Below are 23,094 nucleotides of genomic sequence, written 5' to 3' on the forward strand. Positions count from 1 at the left end.
GTAATAATAACTTTTGATTCTGACCTTCTGCGTTAATTATATGGTCAAATGTTTCCTGTTTTTGTTAATACAGTAAATCAGTACTACCTGATTTGTGTAATAGTATTAGTTTGGATAGTTAGTTAGTTTGGAAACCCTCTATGTTATGGTTTGTGAGTGTAAGACTTTGGCTGGTATGGGATATCCAGTGAGTGTGGAATATACTTTACGTTTTTTAAAATCTGTGATACTACTTTGCGCTTTGAGCCCCAACACACTTCTTGTATGCATGTGTCCTTAAGCATAAAAATTTTGTAATCTGTCACAAAATGCATCTGCCATTTCTCACTCAGGCTGGAATAAGTAATACTGTTCTGAGAGCAGTTTCTCCAGAGCGCATAGACAGGCGACTGACATCAACAGGTGTCCTCTGCATGGCTGGGAAAGTCACAAAGGGGTTCAAGGTAAAAACTATTACTCGAAGACAGGCGTGCTTACATGAACAAACCATAGCTGAGACGCATGGCATCTAAGAAGTCGGATACACACTGTCATCGGCTGCCACTTTTAAAACCACAATTGGTCTACTGGGGCACTGATAGGCTTCCAGGCTATTTCCGGGTCAGCATATTGTATGCTGTTTCAAACCTTAAGGCAAGCTAATAAGACACCAAAGACTCTTCCTTTTGAAGGAAATTCCAGTAAACAAAGATAAAAATTGCTGTACAGAACGAAGCACCATACATAAATGTCAAACCAGTGGGCAATGATGAATAATATGTGTCATTTCCACGTACAGCTATAAACAATGAAGCCGAAGCGCACAAATGTAATAGCTTAGGGAAGGTGGGAGACATAAATCTTTGGTGTGAGCTGTAATATCTTAGTCACATAACACAGAGCTAGGATCAGCAAGATAATACACAGGAGGGTCCTGCGTATCTGATTTTTAAAAGCACTTATGTTCAGACATTTGAAAGACAAGCCTGCATACTGAATAAATGCATAAGAATAAAATCTTTTGTGATGCTAAACAGCACTACGATAGCTATAACAACATGGTCTCTATTCATGTTAAAAATGCAAAACCACAATTTTACCTCAGGTTTAACCATCAGCACACAATATAGAAAATTGTATTCCAGTTTATGTTGGATGGCATTCAAACAGTTTTTAAATGATTTCTGAATGTTGCTTCAATGTTGCTACATCATTCTTACTGAAACTAAAATCAGATCCTGGCTAATTACATTATGTATTAATGTAAGCACTCACAAGACGAGACTGCATGCTTGCATCAATCAATATTAGTATATAAGATACTGAAATAAATATAGCACACTTTATGCTAACAGCATTATAACAGATATTAATAGAAAGCAATGACCAGCCTTGTAATCCTCACCTTGCTAATGCTACAGTAAAAACCAGTAAAAAAAAATCTTTACCTCAGATTTAGCTTTTAGCATCAAAACAAAAATATTGTATCCGTGCATATTTTTGGATGAATATAATTAACATGAATATATTCGAATCATTGATTTTAAACATTTCTTAATGTTCCTACTATGTTGTATCATTCTGAACTACTAATGGCTAATAACAAATAAAAGCTAACTAGGGTCAACCATAAACCATTCAGGTGTTCACAAGATTAGTTACATTCTGCCTTTACAATTTGTCTGTCTCAATCATTATTAGAAAATAATATCAAACTGAATAAATGCTGTAATCTTTTGTAATGTTTAAAGCATTCAACAGATGGTAATAGTGCTAACTAGTGCTGTAGTCTTTACCATGCTAATGCTAAAAACAATTTTACCTCAAGTTAAAAAAGAATTAGTGTTATTTTAAAGAAGGAATATATTATTGTAAGGAATTCCTGCTAACTTATTTAGATTCTAAGAAAATTTTTAACATACTAAGAACCAGTGATGGGCCGTGCATTTCACACCTAGGCCTTCACTGGTGTCCTTCCTGAATTAATCCACCTCCATAGCATCATTATGATGCCACGGCAATAGATACTAATCACCCGTTAAATAGCAAAGTAAAAAAGAAATTAGGCTACAGTATTTAACACCTCACAAGGAATAGTCCATTTTATTACGGTTACTTTTCTCAAAAAAGACATTCTTGATGCCGTATGCAGCAAACTGCAATCTCCGGAGGACGCAGCATCTGAAATGAGACGCAGCGAATATAGAACAGTGCGCTGTCACAGGCTCTTGTAGCGAACATGAATTACATTACATATAGCAAAAAAACAAATTAACACAATTCAGTCCCACAAGTTTCCTTTCACTGCAGCAAAAAAAAAAAACACAGTTGACCCCGGGGATCTGGAATGAAGGCCCAAGAAAAACCAAAAGCATAAATGGTTCTTGAAAAAGCTTATCAACTATTTTGAAGAATCAAAAGGATTTTCTTGAAAAGTCCGCCTTGAAAATGCATTTGTAAGGATGTCTGCGACCAAATCGATTTCTTCTCCTCTGTCAGCCATTGTGAGTTAAAATATATATATTTTATTTAGTTTGTGCGGTTCGCTGCCTCTGACTACTCCAATTATACAATCAAAAGACGGGAAATTGCTGACGTAATTGTATGCCTGCTAGATCGCCCCAGTGATGCCAACTCGAAATCTGATTGGTTAATGGAACAGTTTCATTGCCACTTAATTTAAGTTCCGGGCGCCTGCACTATTAATTCTGAAGGCCTTACGGCCGAGCAACACATGATGTCAGCCTCTGTCTGAAATATGATTGGATAAATACTCTTATCATAAATATACACTACTGGAAGCAGCGCAACCAAGAGAAAAGCTATGAGATGTAGAGAATAGACTATTGGGAATAATTTAATACACATTCATGGAAAAATATATTAAATATATTAACATGCAAGTCAGTGATTCAGATCACTGCTGTTTAGGCCAGCAGAGAAGGCCTTGCTGGCCCTGACGGTCCACCACTGCTAAGAACTGGCATTTAGGTAGCACTTCTAAGTGTCCCTACAATATTAACACAAATGGCTATCACTGCTGTTAATGAACAAATGTAAGCACCAATGATTAATACCTTTGCTTTTAGTCATGAAGAATTCAAAACCTGATAGTAAACAAGTCACATTTGAAGTACAACCTATTTAACCTAGCTGCAAAGTGTGTTCATTAATCTGCTAACTCTTCCAATTAACTGCAAAGAGCTTTACAAACAAAGTAAAGAAGATCCAGCTTTTTTTTTTATCCCCATGTGATACTCAAGTAATCAGCCCACAAATTTGGCCAGTATTATCCGCACTTCATTTGCAGCTCATGAATAATAAAATGATAACTCTCTGCAGGATGCTAGGCTCAATTTTCAGTGCTAAGTGCTCCGAGTACAGAGGGTCACTGTGTGAAGTGAAGCATTGAAAGCGTGGTCATTAAAGATGAGCTCGTTTTACAAATGGGAGATTTGACTACAGTCTAGAAGTCATGGAAATGTTTTTTGGGGTCCAACACTGTGCACCTTCATGCTGTGTTAAAATCTTTCAATTCACTGCAGTGAAGGCAAGATCAGACAAGACCAGGTTGCAGGGGTTCTTCTTATATAAGATCTTCTTAAAAAACTCCTGCTTGAATATGCTACAGGCCAGCAGGCTTGAAATACAGTAGATACATATATAGAATAAAATTATAGCTAAAGAGTCATCCCCTGTTGTCAGAAATACAAGTACTCATTCAATTCTCTTAGTTTTTATTAAATTACTGGCTTTTTGGGTCCAATTGTGTTCCACGGAGGTTTGCACTGATTTTTATAATCTCACAGAAATTCAGTCTGATCACATTGCTATTACTGACTCTCGACTATCTGCATGCTAATAGCTAGCTGACACAATACAAACTTCCGGGATAAAATATAAAGTGTACCTATCAACATACAGACTACTGTGTATTGCGTCTTATTCTCATTTTTGTATCTGCCAGACACTAAAAAGTCATCGTACTACTTTAATTCTAAAGAAATTTAGTGAAGTAATATGTAAAAATCTAGCAAGTAGATAGTAGATTTTTCATGTACTGCAAAGCTGAATTTACTTCAAATAAAACTAGTCTGAGAAATTAAAAAGGTACATCTCAGAACTTCCTCCAATGGTGTCCTTTGATTCAAAAAATTTTGATTAAAGTTCCTGCCATGTAAGTAAGTAATATGCTTACAAACTGCAAAGAGGCTCCATCTGAAATAAAGCCATAGCAGTTAAGTACAGATCACTCTCAGTGGTTCGTCAAAAGTTTTCATTTTGCCCTTAGCAGGTCTGAGCAAATGAGGCGAGACTGGTGTTTACAGCCGAGACAGCTAACAGTGGGGAGGGGGGGGGTATTCTACACTCCCTAACATAACAGTCTGCTTGCTTGATTAAGAAACAAACAGAAATGGGTTAGGTGTAGACCAATATCTTCAGCCCAGACCAACAGCTATAATAAAACCGACAAAACAAGGCCACGACATAGTTTATGTAGTCTGCTATTATAAGGTTTAACCCATATTCATTTAAGAATACACTAAAATACAAGGCACCAAAGCAGTTTTTTTCCAGGTGTTTGTCTAGTACTACTTAATAACAAGCCAAGGCGTCCATCACCAACCATCAGACCACAAGTCTCACCACCACTTGCTCTCAAAACTAAGCTCTAAGGTGTTTCCTGTGTCACCACAGCAAGTGGTCAAAAATCGCAAATACTAACGGCTAAACTGTACATGTTCCCCACTTCTGCTGTCTATTTCAATTTACAACAGACAAACTGAAAGACTGTCTCACCCAATCTCCAAAATTATTTCCTGAAACAAAGACTTGCTTTAATCCAAGTAACATCATTATTAAAGAAGATATATAAGGGAGAGTCTGTATTAACAATGCGGTTTAAAAGCATACTGTGTTTTCATCTTTCTGGTATCATTCCCACTTCAAATCTTTAAAAATAATTGTTAGCTACACATGGGTGACAAATTAATGGAAAAACCAATAGCTCTGTTATGCTTTTCAAATTTCTGGCAAGATTTAATTCTGTAAAACTTGTCTCTTTAATCATATTTAGTATGTCATATATTGATGAAATCTAATTGGTGGTGCAATTTGGTGTACAGTGGGTATAGGAGGTATTTTTCTGCAGCCCTGTATAGCTTGGCATGCCACTCAGGGTGTCTGGCTTTATGCTCTTCTGCCTCTTGGGCCCCCTGTATAATCTAATTGAAATGGAAACTCTCTAGATGTGTGTACTGGCCAGTGCTTGGCTCCATTTCCTACTTTTTGGCTCTGGTCTACATATAGCTCAGCCTCTGAGGTAACGATGTGCCATTTTTGCAGCTTCGGGGACGCTGGATAAGCAGGCCAGGCCTGGGCCGGGTCTCTGATCCCACTGCTCATCTCATTCTGCCAGTCCGCATCAGTCTTCAGCCATCACCATTTGTTGAACGAGGTAGCAAGCATCCCAAGGACAGTGGTGATTGTAAATCATACAAAATCTGCAAAACTATAGCCCCATAAAACCACTCTAGAGGTCAGAATCTGGCTTTCTAAAATCTATAATAAACATCATTCTACAGGAAACCACAGATATCATAACTGTCCACTTAAAATCTGAACTGAAACAGAAATCTTATAATGTCCAAAGAGCAAGAAAGAAGTCATGATTTGCTCATTGTTAATGTGTTGAAAAAAAATTGATTTTATATTGGAATAATATGAACCTAACTAGAGACATGAAGCTTATATTTCACTAGTAGAAAGAAAGATGAGTGATACTGCTGTCTTGATGTTTACACACCATACTGCAGATTGGTCTTATGAAAGCTTAGGGGTCCAAGCACCAAAGTAATGTGTTCTATTAATGGTAAGTTCCAGAACAGAAAGCTCTGTGGCTAAATATTATCTGTGGTATTTATTTTACAAAAATAAAACCTTCTATAGACTCCTGGGATTTTACAGTCTATAGAAAATGCCAAAAGTCTTTTATTTAAAAAAAAACAAAAAACAAAAACAACTCAAACCAACTCGTCTGGCACCACCATCAAAGTCACTGAGCTTCCATTTTTCCCTATTCTGATGTGGTCATATGATTAGAAAGTGTGACATCAAAGGAGGATGTCAAGGATACAGAAGGAAAAGGAAATGTTCATAATTATGTTTTAACTACACAATTTGAAGTTTGTCTATACCCCGAATCTATCAGTCATCAGTATATGTACTATCCATATCGAGTTCAGCTTGAATTTCAGTTTTTCACACAGGAATTTTATACACAAACAGAAAAACACACTGAAAAACCAAACAAGTCTTCAAATTCCCTGCATGTTAATCATGAAATCAAACACAACCATGTTGAAAACTAATAAAATAACCTTGCAACAACTTTTCATTTCTCCCAAATTAGCATTCAGGGTAGGCTTTTTTTAATCCTACTCGTGTGTGTGAGTGTGCGTGTTTGTGTGAGCTCACTTTAGCTCATTTCTCTCACACATCAGCGCCTCTGAATGTGCACTGTACCTCACATGAGTTACAGCTCCCTGGGACCGTCCCTCCATTTCCAGCCTACATTTCTCCCCCTCTCCCTGGCCTCTTCTCTGGCAACCTTTCCTGCCTCGCTCTCACAGCAGCTTTTTTTATGGACCTTGTTCACAAGCCTTGATTGCTTCTTGTTTTACAGTGGCGGGACACGGCCCGAGTGTCCCCCCGAGGACGGCTTGGTTGTCAGGTCGAGATGAGGTTATGCTCTCATGTGTCCTCTGGAAATGACATGGGCGATGCAAAATCCCTCCCAGACCCCCTACCCAAGACGTAATTTCATTTTGCATTGCCATCCGTATGACGAATGGACACTGTTTTCCCAAGCCACACTGGCTTCTCTGGTATTCCATGGCAAGAAGGTATTGATTCCTCAACTACAGTACGGGAACTGCTGTTTATAGCTACTACAACATAAATGATAAGAGGAACAAGCTAGGCTTGTAGATGTACCTCAACATTATATATAACTGAAAAAAGCACGTTTTTTGTTAATAAATACAAATTTGTAATCATTAATCGCATAAGATTTCACATGCCAGAGCACTTCAGTTCAGTGAGCACTGTAAATAATTGCTGTGATATAAAACAATACAACTCCAGGATGCACTTACAGTATATAGGGAAACGTATCTCTGGGGTAGTAACAGTAACTTCACTTCACACTAGGCCTTGCTGTTGTTGCTTATTTTCCTATAACATCAAAACCCAAATAGGTTTATTATTTACATTTATTTGTTCTGGTGTAAAAAAAAAAAAGAAGAAGAAGTTGCTTTTTGTTGCTTGGCACAATCTTTGCTCTAGCAATCAACCCAACTGGCTGCATACAATGAAACAGACAAGCAAACCAGACAAAACGGCAACAGAGTATGTATAAAACGGTAATTGAGTTTGTATAGTAAATAAAGACCTAATCTTTTAGCAGTCTTAAAAACTAAATATTGGATGCGCCAGAATTCTTGACCACTCTATTCTTTTCTTCAGCTGTCCTTATCGTTAAATCTTCTCAGCAATATCTTATTTGCCATTGCTCAAGCTCAGTATGGGTGAACCACAGGAAGTCACGATACCTGAGAGCCGGATGAGCCTCATCCCAGCTTGGGCGTACTTCCAACTGTGCGCATCCACATCAGTGCCCATGCTAGGAATACATCTATCTATAACATCCCGTACGTCTGCTACCATAGCCAGACTAGTGGAACTGTGGAGACTTGGTTTAAAAGAGGAGGTAAAATGGGCAGTATGGGAAAGAAATGGCCCTGCTATAATGGCCATTACCACTAAGAAAGGCGGTACAACTGTAATTCACCTCCCTTAGTCTGTAACTTAGTGTCTCACAGCTGCAAGAAAGATTTACTGCTGGGACTGTGGGTGCATGTGCTAGCGGTCTGGGACTCCATGGAAAAGGAAAGCTTGGCAGGCTATCCCGAGTCAAAATAGCTTTTTTTGTTTTTGTTTTGGGTAATATTTTTTTTTTCTTACAAAGTTTGTACATTTCTTATTTTGCTTGTCAAACACATTAAATGTAGACCACTGACTTTCAACTTCTGGTGTTTGGTTTCTCTTTAAAGCTTAGTCAGGGTGTCTGTGATTTCTTTAAATATGTCGTCTCAGGGATGGAAATCACAACCTACCATTATCAAAGAAGCTATATTTATTATTCCGTTCTCAAAACTAGTAGCCTGATCCGATGCAATCAGCAGGTTTAATCCAAACCACAATCATGTAACAAGCCAGGTCTTAATGTTTTCATGAAGTCCAACCTAATATTTATCTAATGTTATCTAATTCTTGATTTGGTCAGAGTATTTGAAAGCTGTGGGCAGATTAAGCTGGACTAAAAGCTTCGAAAGCACTTCAAATGAGAACAGAAATTCATCATTATTTTCTCATAACCTGCGCACAACTACTTGCTAAGATGTAATGGCTTTAACTGTGTGTAATCTGCAAGCGTTTGCAACACAAAATCCATTTAGGAAGAATGCGTGAAGAATCACTGAGAGTTTACAGAACACTTTTTTTTTAACTGCACAGATCCAAGCAAGCTACAACAAAATATTCTCTTTATTTACGTTACCTTTTTCTGGATACTGGCCATGCTCCGTGAGACACCTCTGTCTGTCTCGCATGAAGCCTACATAGAGGAAGCGAAAGAATACGGCAAAACTTTCCATGTCCGTTTCGAATAAGCAAATAAAATCATAAATTACAGCATGCTATCCACAAAGTATGATCATTTAAAAGTCTGAATACAACCAAATTGTTATAATCTGTGGTAAAGTTCTGCTGATTTGTATATCCCTTGACGCTGGCCTTCTTTCTGTGTCTGCGAGTCACCATACAATAAAGCCCCTAACTTAAAAATAGGCTGAGATACTTGCTGAGTTTCTGTCACTGGTAGTGTCAACTGCCCGTCATGTGAAAAGAGAGGGTGGGAAGAGGGATAGCGTGGAGGGAGTACATTACGGTGGTTACGGAAAAGGGACACGCAACTGCACACTGGTGGCATGCTGGAGTGTCATCCAGCCCAAATCCCCCTTTCCATAATCAGGTGATTGTCCGTGACTGCCACTTGTTTAATTATAACCCCAAGTTGACACAATGGGATTTAGTTTGCCCTTTTCTGCCAAGCCTCTGCAATGACCTCGGTCGTCACTGGCAAACGATTCAGCTGCTACTGCTGAGAAATCCCCTATTCTCTGCAGGAGCACACGCTGGATGACTGGCTCACTGTTTCAAAACAACTTTAAAAGCAGGGACAACTCCACATGTGTCAGCTGAAGCCAAACTTAGCATTGACTTCTGGGCGTTCCACAAGGCTCTATCCTGGGTCCGTCCATAAAATGCTCTCTGTAAACAACAAACCACTGAGGCTCTAAGAAAAATAAGCTCAATTCCCTAGAACAGACAGAACCATATATTTTCTGAATAATGCTACTATTTTCACACAAAAAAGGCATTTTCATGGAAACCCAGCTGCCTCCAAACAGACCAAAGCCTATCAACCAACTTTTCGATCAGGTTTTAATTCAAAATAACTATGTTCCAGATACAAATCCTTGTTTAATCGTTAATACTCATTGCTGCTAATCCTTAATGATTAACCTTAAGCAAGAGACACTTCACAACACATGCACTTTACTTTCTGTATAGAACAGTTGCCCTGCTGGTATGAACACATGGCGTTAGGGACAGATGATGAGGGAGCGTTGCACTGCATTAAATGCATACAGTGCACATTTCTACTTTAATGGTCATGCAACCTCGCTGAGTTGGAAATTTTCACCAGGAGAGAATCTGGATTGGGATCAGAACTTTTACAAAGTTCTTTGTATACACTGTATACAAAATACACTTTTTTCTTTGCATGATTAAATAGTGAGACACTCTACAATGTCTATCATGGGCATTAAGATACATAAGTACTAATATAATTGCAGCACAACTTATTATAAAATCCAGCATAGTAGCGTCACAAAAATACATTTCTATGGAAATTTACACAATTATAGGGAGTTACACAATGCTAGTTACTGCTTTTATGCTCTTTTTTTTATTTTATTTTACAAATTTAGAATCAAAGTTTACATATTTATATGCGAAGTTTGCATAATGATATAAAAAATTCTCTGTATTTATTTATGAAGATTATGTATTTAAATATGTTGTTTACATATTTATATACAAACTTATTTATATAAGAAATGTACATATTTATACACAAAGTTTATGTATATATATATGTATAAAATGTATGTATTTATATACAGAGTTTACATACTTATGCCCAAAGTTTAGGTATTTATCAGGCATCAGTGTTGCCCAGAGGAAAGTTGTGAGATCAACCATCAAGTTGAAACAGATTAATTCGTTTTACATTATTTCCTATGGGGAAAAATAATTCAGTTTTCAACCAAAATGGTATTCGACCAGACTTTTCCAACGAATTAAGGTAGAACACCGAGGTACCACTGTACTTGTTCTATTTCACAAACTATAACAAACTGGTAGGTTCATTTTATCCAAGCTAAGAATATATAAATGAACCTTGTAAATTCGTGTGGTCTTTGTCCTGTGAGCTTTATATCTAACCACTGACCTGAGGCAACTTTTTGTTGAGGCCAGAATTTTATGTTGCATTCCACTGGATCCCAGTCTCGATACTTAAAGATCTCTGTAACCACTAATGCAAGGTTTAAAGCAAGAAAACCCTGAAAGATCTCAAACTCAGCAGGAGCAAGGAAGATAACATGCCCTTGAGGCACATCCATCCATTTTCAGTACCTTCACTCTACACAGGGTTTCAGGGAACCTGGAGCCTATCCCAGGGTACTGGGTACATGGCAGAGGACACCCCATATATTTTCTGGAGATGTCAATCACTCTACAATGAGCCTCCTGGTGGTCCAGCGGCAGGGTCCCGCACTCTTGTTGCCACGCTCTTGGTTTGATTCCTGACCCTGAAGAGTTAACTCTCAGTGCCGGTCCCAAGCTTGGATAAAATAGGAAGAACATCGGGCGTAAAATCTGTGCCAAATCAACGCATGCGGGCCAAATGATCCACTGCGCTGACCCCGAACAGGGAGCAGCCGAAAGAACAACAACAACAACAATCAGCCTACAGTAAAAGTATTGTCTCGAACTGGGGGCAGGAAACCAGAGTACCCAGGGGATACCCCAGAGTTGAGGCAGGAATCGAACCCCCAACCCCCCAGAGGTGGGGAGTGCGAAGGCACTGTTCCCCTTTGATGCAAATCGCTATATAAATTTTCCAGATAACTCCAAAACAAGTACCACTACAAATACCCATTCATTTATTTCTCGCCTCTTTTTCATGCATAGGCTGAGACTTATCAATCCCAGAGTCTGTAACTCAGATCTTGACCAGGGCTACGAAGTTAAAAGAGGTCTTAATCTCCACAACTTTCCATTGTCCTCTGAGTGATCGTCGCTGCAGCCATTTCCCATCATTTTCATTGTTCCATAAAGCTTTCAAAAACAGGCTGAGTGGTTTGGATGACCCCATAGAAGCCCTAGGGCTCGCTTCGGATCCAGCAGTCTGAAGGTAACAAAATGACAGAAATAAATCTAGCATGACTAGCATGTCTGGACAGGACCGAGACAGAAACAAAATGGATGATATAACCAAGAGCCAGTAAAAAAAAAACAAAAAAAACAAAAAAATGACCAGGTCCTGAAATACCAACATATCACTTAGTTTGGAAATTTGTTTTAGAAGTTCAACATATAGTAAGTCACCCAAAATAATAACTAAATGAGGTCCTAGATATTTGATCTACACTTAAAAAATGGGTCATCAGGGTTAGGGTTCTCGGAATGGGCAACAGGGAAGTTGGTCAAAAACAAAGCCATGTCCACTGTATGAGATTCTGACCTCAGTGTCTCTAAAAGGATGCTTGTTTATTTTATACTGCAGTTATGAGACTAGGTTTGCTAAAAAGCAACTGACACTTTTAGCAAACCAGAGTGAGACCATTATTTCATTATTTCATTCAGTCTAATTAAAGATATATAAAAAGATTTTTACGTCATTGTTAGTCTTGTTTTATGTGGCAGTACCACGTTTGACATTATGTAGCACTTGGTCTTTCTTTTTCGATTTTATTTTCTCTTATTACAAATTAACAGTAAACTTTTGTTGTAGTTTCACAAAGGGAAGTATCTAATCACTGATATTGTTACGTTCTCTACCAAGAAATACTTATTCACCATTTGTGAAAAAAGTCTCCAGTGTCATAATATGGTAACAGTCCGAAATCAAGCTATTCCATCAAGTTTCTCACTAATCTAAAGTCTAAAGGCTTGATGATTTTGCATTATGTTGTTTGTGAGGCAACTGTTAATAGCTGCTATTACATAAGTGGATATGATTCTCTGATGTTACCTTTACACATACAGAGAATCATAGCGACAAAGTGACCCGAGATCATTTATTTTCAGTGAGAGCTGGTGAATTCCAGCAGACATGAGCGACTAGATATGTGTCATCTCATATGATATGATGCATATACACTGCTGAACTTTATACACAAACGGCAACTCTTCCTGCAGAATGTGTAATATTAGCAGCAAGAAAACTGATTGGAATGGTAGTTGCTCCACCCACTCATAAACATTATTACTTTGGCAACCAGTAGGATAAGAATGCCTACTGGTTACTTCATAGTACAGCGACTGGCGACTTGTGTGAACGTAGATTAACAACTGTTTTCAATGCCATTCAATGAGGCATAAAGGAGGTGTGGCCTATAATTTGATCAGTTTCAGTGACAGCTTTCATTTTTCATATTATAATTACACATACACACAAACTGATACAAAAAATTATAGGGAAAATGTGGCCTAATGTCTAAAGAAGATCAGCTATTCAAAACATTTCAATCTCCAATAAAAGATCTAAAAGTAGTGGTCATTTTGGACAGATTTCCATATTTTAAATAAAGTTTAAAAAGGAACAGTATATGTGTTCGTCTTAAATTAGGATGCGCCGCTCTTATTTTAATTGTAGGTCTCTCAAACTGGGTTTCCATGTCAAAACACACACACACACACACACACAACCAGAAGTGGCAATGCTCCACCCAAACTGTCTTTCCTTCCTTTTCAAAGCCACAATAAAGCCTCACTGTCTGGTTCTCATTAAACAAAAAATAGCCATTGCAATAAATATATCCTAAAATCTAAGAAAGGATGCCCTGATTTTTGTAGCCCATAATCTCTCCCAGCAGATGTCAGCATACACTGAACTGAGCTGTCGCAAATGTTTAGCTCTAGCCTCCTCTGGCAAAAACTGATTTCTCTTTTGTGATCCTCTCTAATAATACACCATACAGTTTCTCTATAAGTCATATACAAACAAATTCAGGAATACAAACTGACATAGTCCTTATACTCTCATTGATACATATATCTGATGCACATTGTGTTTTTTTACTCTTATAACTAGAAATATAAACGATATATAGCTATACTATTTTGTTGGTCTGTCATCTTATCATATGTAAGATATTATTATTCAGCCATTACTTTTTCCCTGTGCAGTAAGCAGGATTTTTAAAAGATTGTTATCACCTGGTAAAAATCTTACTACTGTGTGGCAGGTGGTGGGATTCAGAACAAATGGTTTGCAGTATAATTACAGCAACGAGGTGGGTGACAACAATTTCAGCATAGATACAAACCAATGTTTAAACACTGCTACCAAGGACAGAGTTTAAACATAGCTACTTATCAAACACAATGTTTAAGCATAGCCACTTACCAAACACAATGTGTTTGCATAGCCACTTACCAAACACAGTGTTTAAGTATAGCTACTTACCAATCACAATGATTTTGCATACCCACTTACCAAACACAATGTTTACGCATACCTACTTACCAAACACAATGTTTAAGCATACCTATTTACCAAACACAATGTTTACGCATACCTACTTACCAAACACAATGTTTACACATACCTACTTACCAAACACAATGTTTAAGTATAGCTACTTACCAAACACCACGTTTAAGCATAGCCCCATACCAAACACAATGTTTAAGCTACATATGAAACCTAATATTTAAAACACAGCTACTGACCAAACACAATGTTTAAACATATGGTTACATTAAAAAAGCATAAACATATTTTTGTGCAGATCATTATTAAACCATTTCCTACCAGGAACAAATTAAACATTTGATTCACTTCAACAAGGACTGAGAGCAAATCAGCGTATTCATTTAATCATTTTCCAGTTTTCTGCCACTATCATATCTGGAGCTATCCCATGAGATTTACTGTTGACAATTCAATCAAAAATAACTGTCTTGCCAAGAAAGTTAGGCTACACAAACAAACTGGTGGCAGAGAAAGTGAGAGAAAAGAAAACAATGATTGACCGGAAGATATTTATCTGTCCAACAGCTGTGCACCAATATATGTACTCTATACCAGGACAGTGATGATGTCATCTGTGTCTTATTACGCACTCTAACCTTCTGACCTCAGATTAGCACATGGCTTTTAGCCTCCATGAAAAAGCACACTGGGACATAGGGGTGTGCCACAGGGGGTTGGAAGAGATGGCATTACAACTAGAGAAAGCATGTGATGTTTACTAAACCCTTCATCACGTAATAGATCTTTCACGATTATGTTCTGATGTAGAGAGCAGCTGGAACTCCACAGATAAACAAACAGAGTAAACACAGCAAGGACAATAAAGCAACTGTATTACTTAATATCAGGTGTATATGCACACCATGTACAGTATATTGAGTTTACATACAGCTTACATAACTTTTAAGCCAGAGCTGCCATTCGTTCTCCAAGTTATTACTGGTGAAAGCCTAGCGTTCTCCCAAGTGACAACCAGCTGCCTTGCGATGTCATCACATGCTCTCTCTCTGAGTAAACACACACGGATGAGCTTTATAAAGAGCTGCCAAGAAAGTATAAGCTTCACCATATCTAAGGAATCGTTTTGAGGATCCACTTTCACTTACTGAAAAGAAAACTAATATAAATTACAAATATAAACACTCAGGGGTGTACTATTTAGAAAAAAAAACAAAACAGCGAGGTATTATGACACAAACCAACAACTCTACCACCCAAAAGTTGAGGCAAAAGTAGAGGTATTTTATTCCTCTTGTACCACTGTTTCATCCATCTGTATCACTTATCACTCTATCCTATGTAGATGCACAGGAACCCTGGGGTCTATCCCACATCTCTCTGGACACAAGGCAGGATCACACACACAACCATTCACATCATTTTAGACAATTTAGAGATGCAATTCAACCTATAACACGTCTTTAGACCAGAGGAGGAAAACAGAGTACCTGAAAGAAAACCCTAAAACACAGGGAGAACATTCACACATAGTAAATGTGGGAATTAAACTCCCAACACTGGAGGTGCAAGACAAACCTCCTAACCACCCTAAACTTTGAATTTTTTTTTAATCCTAAGTATTGCCTGTTATCATGTACTGTATTCTGTAGCAGCTTTACACAGTAATTCTGTCACCAGCCTTCCTCAGCCACAAGATTGGGGAAGCAGCTTGATGGTTTTGGGATTTGAACTCACAACCTTCTGATTAGTATTCCAACACCTTAACCACTAAGCTACCTCTTCTCGCCGAGCACAAGCTGGCTACTTACCAAACACAGTGTTTAAATGTAGCTACTTACCAAACACAGTGTTTAAATGTAGCTACTTACCAAACACAGTGTTTAAATGTAGCTACTTACCAAACACAGTGTTTAAATGTAGCTACTTACCAAACACAGTGTTTAAATGTAGCTACTTACCAAACACAGTGTTTAAATGTAGCTACTTACCAAACACAGTGTTTAAATGTTAGCTAATTAACAAAAACACCATAACAATTAAATATAGCAAATTAAATATAGCACCATAACAAACACAGCAGTTAAAAATTCCAAACACCATTTAACCATAGCTACTTACCAAACAAAGCATTTACACAGAGCTACATTCCAAAAACAGCATTTAAACGTACTACCATTCCAAACACTGTTTAAACAGAGCTACATACCAAACAAAGCATTTAAACAGAGCTATGTACCAAATACAGCATTTAAACATAGTACTATACCAAACCTTGTTTAAACATAGCTACTTACCAAACACTGTTTAAATGTAGCTATTTACCAAACACGGCATTTAAATATAGTACCATACTGAACACCATTTAAACATAGCTACTTACCAAACACTGTTTAAATGTAGCTATTTACCAAACACGGCATTTAAATATAGTACCATACCGAACACCATTTAAACATAGCTACTTACCAAACACTGTGTTTAAATGTAACTACTTATCAAACGCAGAGTTTAAACAGAGCTACGTACCAAAGAAGCATCTGAAATTTTTTGACCTCATTGTCTACTGGAGGGTGGATAAAAAGAAGGCGATCTCACATCCCTATGGCCTCCTGTGCCAATATCAGACTCATGATAACTGACATCTCCGGGCCTTTCAATGATTAAAAAAAAGAAACTTAGACATGTTTGCAATATATCATGTTTAATGTGTTTAATATTGAGCAAACAGCAGCAGGCATACCAAATATCTGTATCTGTAAAACCGTATCCGTTCTCACTGCTATCTCACCTACACATCAGACACCGGGTTGTGTTATATATGTGCACACAGCACACCACTGCAGTGGGACCTCGGAGATATGACAACGAGCTGTTGAGAACCGAGACCTGGCAACCAAGCATGAATGTTCATGAAAAGCACAGTGGGATGGTGTTTATCAGGGAAGGGGGGGCAGGTGGGTTAAAGTGCCCGAAGGATTGAATTGAAGGATTCATTATTCAGTAATCATGTATGCCACACTGTCATTTTCCAATATTCAGGTCACCATTTTTTGGCCTCAAGCCTCCAAGCATAAGTACGTTAAAAAAATACCAATACAATGCTAATGCACTTGGAATTACATTTAGAATGGAATTAGTGATGGCTTATGCATTTGCATAATAATGCAAAAGATCCCCAGTCAATAATATGTGACTGGTGGAAGTGCCGTTCACAATATAGATGGCTCCGCAGAACCCGCACGCAGAAAGAAATGTGTCCTCCTCGTCCCAATTCCAGGAGGAAACTCCTTGGGGAACAATTACATCTCTTGTTTACATTGGGCAAACGCACTAAAATTAGCCATAGTGCGCGAGCAGCAGGGTGCTGTTCAAACAAGTGAGGCTCAATTTGCATAACGTTGTGGGTTTTTTTGCCTCTTATCTCTGCAAACGGTTTTGTCTGTGGTCTTGGAAGAGTGGCTCAGAGTGCAAGATCAATAAAGTGGAACACTAAAATTCGAAAAACGTTCAATAAATCACTGATCGGCTTTAACTACTGGGATGGCGACACTATTGGCAAAATGGCATCTGAAGCTAAAAACAGTACAATTAGGATTTGTGTTGTAGTTTCTCTCTGGTGTGCTGTTAACAACAGGTTGGTGTAAGGTGGCTTAGTGCTTAGCACATTTGTCTTGCACCTCTGGGGTTGGGGTTGATTCCCACCTCTGCCCTTTGGATATTCTCCCTGTGCTTCAGGGTTTCCTCTGGGTAGTGATTGTCATTTCTAGTGTGTAGTGATTGTAGTGTGTGTGATTGGGCCCCGTGGTGGCTTGGCACCTGATCCAGGGTGTCCCCTGCCTGGGGTTGGCTCCAGGTGCCCTGGGATCCATGAAAGGTATTCTCTTACCAGCCCAATCAGGAGTGAGAATTCACCAGCAAGTATACAGCAAGTTTTTCTACTGATTATTAACCATGAAACCTTTCTATTACATCCATTTTGACAAGTCTTAAAAGTCTTAAAACCTTTGATAATCATGGGTACAAATTATCCTGTATTAGTTTAAATTCAATTATTCCCATGTGTCGTGTCTTGTCAACACTATAATTCATCCAATTCCTAATAGAAACTCAGATGTGGAACATCTGAGATTAGTCAGGATGATTGCAATAGCACACAAAAGTGATTAAGGACCACATTCTTTACATATTGCAAAGAACAACAACATGACAATGACTAACATGCAATTTATTGGCACACTTTTTATAACTAAAATAAAATTTTACACAGCTTCTTCCGTTATTGTTCTGAAACTTCGAGCAGAGCTGAAATACTGGAAAAGGTGATGTTTTGCCAGGAAATTTGCTGGAAACACTTCAATAAAACTCCCAGTAATGTTCAACATAAGCCTAAATCTTACTATAGTCAGAAAACTGACACCACAAAAGATAAATTTTTTTATATGTTTGTGTGCTTGGCGTAATACTTATTTACGTAGTCTGCATTCAATACATTTAAAACAGGCAAAGGTCAAAACCGAGAAGTACAAACTCGTAAAATGAGGCTGGAAATTAATACTATAGAATGTACAATAAGACTTCGAAGACTTCGACGTGAACACAAAACAGGTGAACACAATAGGGTAGCAAAGCAATGACAGGACCTGGGGAAACAGGACTTAACAAACAAAACCCAAGCACATGTCACATCTTCGTCATGGGAACCATGATGTAATGGGAGGATCTGTGATAGACAGATCCCGTCCAAGCTGGTTTTAGCTATGCACACAGAGGAAGGAATAGTGAACTAGCTAAAAATACTGTTCATAAATTAGCCAGAAATCAAAAAGACCAATACATTTTGAAATGGTGACTAATTAAAATTAATTTAAAGTCTTGGGAAATTGTTTAAATTCATGTTAGTGCTTGAGATACATGGGTTTCAAACTCCTTTGAAGAACTCTGATTGATTGCAATATAGTCAAACAATGAAGATTTATGTAATTGAGATCGGATATGTAACACTTACATCTTCCATGTTAAACTCCTGGAAAGCAGTGAGGTTTAAATTCACCTGCCAATGATTTATCCAGGTCATGGCAGCAACACACCGCTAGATAATTTGGATATTTCTCTTTTACATTGCATTAGCTGTGCTTCACTATTTTAGTAACTCTTGAGTAACCCCTGATGTGCAAGCTGATGTGCAAGCTATTACAATAATTTTGTTAACTGATCATCAAGGCTATACTATTCATAAAACCATGAATTCTCTCAGAAAAAGCCTATTCAGCACTCTGATTAGCCTCACCATCGGATGGTATTATTTGGGATTTGAGGGTACTTCCGATCGAGAGGCCAAACGCAGATCATTAGGCTTGCACCAGCAAGCCGCCTGGCTTCACATTGTGATAAGGGTCAACAGGCTGTCAAACACAACTTGCCAAAAGTCTACAGGGCTACAACAAACAGAGGTTTAGCCTGGGCTTATCTTCCCAGCTAGGTATGAATAGAATTCCTAGAGGTAATAATTGGTAAGTAAATTCTCTGTTTTTGAATTTGACTTTCTCTGTGGGTTATTTTTTACTTTCTCTGTGGTGCTGTTTGCTGTACTGATGGGGCAAAGGCACTAAAATTTATATTGCTGTTTTTATGAATAGGTTAAACAAGAAACAAAGTGGTACAACAAACAATCACAAAGTTGACTATTTTCCCAAAACAGCACATTTTGAAGTGTCTTATTCCTCATAAATGACACATCATATATTTTATCCATTGATAGTTACACTTAATGTTGTGGAAGATCTGCAAAACAAGTTAGTTCCTGTTGTCACTTACACTACAGCAGCTACAAATGGTCATCACTCATCTTTATTCATCTGAGGCTGCTCATCAGTCAACAGAACAGCAACTTACCTATGAGTAAGTTATGAGTAAGTAACTGGAGACTCAAAAATGCAAAATAAAGTTTCCTTTAAAACATTTAAAAGGAAAAACAATTACATGTTGTTTTTTAATCTGCTTTGGTGTCTACTTGTATACTTTTCTACTAGTGGAGAGGTGTCAAAATTGCTAGCAAGTAAAATTTCATTTTACCACAAAAACAAATAACATTTGCATTCATTATAAATGTCTTATGCTCCATAAATACTACATTTTGCCCTGCACTTTGACCAACCAAAGACCACAGTCCCACACTCCTGTTTTCTATTTGTTTACCAAAATGAGGTTTGTGAAAACTCTAAAGCTTTGCTAAAACTCTGCTATGGAAAAGGTAACATATTAAAACAAGTGCAGTAATATACAGCAGTGATTTGTCTTACAGCTGGAACTACGGGGAGAAAAATAATGTGTGAAGAAAAATGATTTGGCTCAAAAATGGTGTTGCATGCTCCGAGAACCTCCTACTTATCTAATATAACAGCCAGTGTTTAAAAAAACTCCAGAAAGCTTCATTGGATAGCACTTCCTCACACCATACCATATTTGGTCATGTTGGTGCCTGTGGATTAATCAATGCTAACGAGATTTAGGCTTGCTTCAGTTATTCTAACACTGTGTTTTATCTAACTGAATAAACAGCCTTGGCTTTCAAAACATCACTGAATGTGGTTTTCAACCTGCCTAATAAGAGCCCCGGATACACAGCTAATAGTTTGAAGTCTTTGCTCCAACACAGACACTGAAAGAGACTGTCTGGGCTTTCAAATCCAGTCCGAACTGGACCGGTAACTGTGGTGGGTCTAATCTGCCCTGACGGCCTGCTAAAGGCCGCTGGAAATGGGCCCAAAAGCCCCTAAACCTCCTCCGGAGAGCTTCTTTGTGCAAATATTTTCTGGTCCAAAAGAGAGCAGCGGACCTAGCCTGAGCTCGGCATGAACTTAATACACTTCAGTGTCGAATTAGAGAAGAGGCTTGGCATTGCTGGAAACTCAGAACCTGATGTTGGTGAATCCGTCGCTGTTGGTTTCATTTTAAAAATTCCCAGTACCCAAAGATAGCTAGGCATTTATTTATTCATTTGTTTGTTTACTTATAGTTTCTATTCCTACATTCATGGAAAATTCTTAAACAGTGTTAAAATCTATATGTACTGTATCTGCCGTGGAAACTGTAAAAAATATTATAGAAACTAGATTTAACCAAATGAATATAAATATTTTGATTGAATGAATGTCGTTGTGTGTCAGTGTGTACTATAGAATCGATGAAGTGCTTTTGCTAATTAAGCCTTTCCTTCAAATTAATGCTAATACAAGTGTGGAAAATTCTGCTACATCAACATGATAACAATTTGCATAAACATGTTTATGATTTATGGCATCGCTAGTATGTAGCAGAATGAGGTGAGAAAGCTGGCACGTTTTAGTTTAAGCCACATTACAGGAACTACAAAGGACCAAAGCAGAGCACAGAACATTACAACCCAGATTTTGCACTTACAAAGCAGATCAAAACAAAGTCACCGCTCAAGGATGATCATCTCACCTGTGTGTCCCGCTAAATCAAGCTTGGGGTCACACTTCGGAAGAGAACAGTCTGCAAAGAGAGAGAGAGAGAGAGAGAGAGAGAGAGAGAGAATCAATGAAGCAAAGGACACTCAGTTCTTTGGAGATGGAGGATTAAAAAGCTTTGATGTGCGACCCGAATAAGAAACACGATTTAACAACATGCCACATGTGGCACGGCGCAGACAACCACGTTACAAAACATGTCGTAAGAGACAAAACAGAGCAGTTCAAAGCCGTTTTGTGGGCGCTTTGAGGGAAAATGCACACAACATTTGGAATACTTGACTTCAGGGCTTAACACAGTGTGCCAGATAAATATGTAGATACCAGTTGTTCTTAAACAGACTGGAACAGTAAAAAAAAAAAAACTTATAGTAACCACAGTATTCAAAAATCTGGAATTGAGGTTTTGGGTGTTGTCAAATTCCTTTTTGTTTCAGTTACAAAATGGTGATCAAATCACTCTTTCTTCTTTCCTGAAGTACCTCCAGACAAACAGTGGTTTCAGCCTGATATTATATTATATAAGGTAAAGTAACATCGTGTAAGACTGTACTGAATAAAATACTGAGTGTTGAATAAAACACGACAGGTCTTTCCAGCCTTTCATATTAATATTTTAGTCGTTATTTTGTTGTGTTAGCTAAGTGTATGACAGCCTGCAGTATTACAGCAGGTGCTAAGTCTTTCATTGTTTTGATTTAACATTACTTTACAGTTCATAGACTCTAGATTAACAGTAAATCAAACTACTTTTTACCATTCATTAGAACAGTTTCATGTTATTTTTTTTATGTTTTTTACTATTTTTCTCTTGCTAAGAAATCTCAATAACATTTGCTAACTAGCAAACCAACTGAGTTGGCCTATTTTATGCTAGCTGGATAAACAGCTGAGAGGAATTTGTATGCTTAGTGTGTTAGCCAGATTAACCGGGCTAGCTAGCAGAAATTGTACCGTTTGTAAAAATAAAACATGTTTTAAATACAAAATGTTGTACTATTTATAGAGAAGCCACAAGAAACTGCCACAAAATCTTGAAAAGCCCTCTGCTTAAAAAAAAAAAAGTAGCAACATCTGATTTCAATATATCTGTGTTCACACCTGTTTAAACACACCATGGTTCAAAACAAACAGATTAAACAGTGCGTATGTGAACGCACCCTAAGCGTAAAGCACGCACTTTTGATGTCGCGTAGTAGCATGAAATGGTATCCTTTAGAGGTAAATGAAGCAAACGATCAGTGTAGAGTTAGATACACTAGTAAGAATATAGATAAAAATGTCCTTACTTAACATAGTGATGTGTTTAATGCACTTTATTTATCTCTATAATGAGATATTATATTTCTGTGAAGGTTAAGAAACACACTCTCTCTATTATTTTGTGTAGCCACATAATAATCAAGAAATACCATAGAGAACCTAATTGAGACCAGTGTTCATCTGAGGTGCTCTGGTTAGTTCCAAGTGTGTGGGTGTAAATCCTGTTGGACTGCCATACATACAAACACATAGTTTCCAGCTGTGCACAAACCACAAACCCTGAATGTTTTTTTTTCCGTTTATTAAAACACCCGCATATATTAAACTACTCCAAGTTCATTTATTTGATCCATGACTTCCTATTATAGTGAAAAAGGACCAACCTCGGACGAGCTCATGTGCTGGGAGAGATACGCAATGTAAATGTCTTTTTCCTCTCAGCTTTGT

General features: G+C 37.8%; 1 protein-coding gene across 4 annotated transcripts in view; it reads right to left on the reverse strand.

Moving 5' to 3' along the window:
• Positions 1–23,094, reverse strand: part of triob (trio Rho guanine nucleotide exchange factor b) — a 107,909-nt gene that overhangs the window by 76,324 nt on the left and 8,491 nt on the right. For 2 of the 4 annotated variants that reach the window (XM_058392942.1, XM_058392963.1), the window contains exon 2: positions 21,359–21,409. The exons of 1 other annotated variant lie outside the window; for it this stretch is intronic. In XM_058392942.1, coding sequence (XP_058248925.1) covers positions 21,359–21,409 — 51 coding nt within the window. Of the gene's footprint in view, positions 1–8,599; positions 8,712–21,358; positions 21,410–23,094 lie in introns of those variants that run through there. One more of the 4 variants, XM_058392950.1, reaches the window with a different exon arrangement.

This window comes from Hemibagrus wyckioides, linkage group LG01, assembly GCF_019097595.1.
Source record: "Hemibagrus wyckioides isolate EC202008001 linkage group LG01, SWU_Hwy_1.0, whole genome shotgun sequence".
Taxonomy (NCBI): domain Eukaryota; kingdom Metazoa; phylum Chordata; class Actinopteri; order Siluriformes; family Bagridae; genus Hemibagrus; species Hemibagrus wyckioides.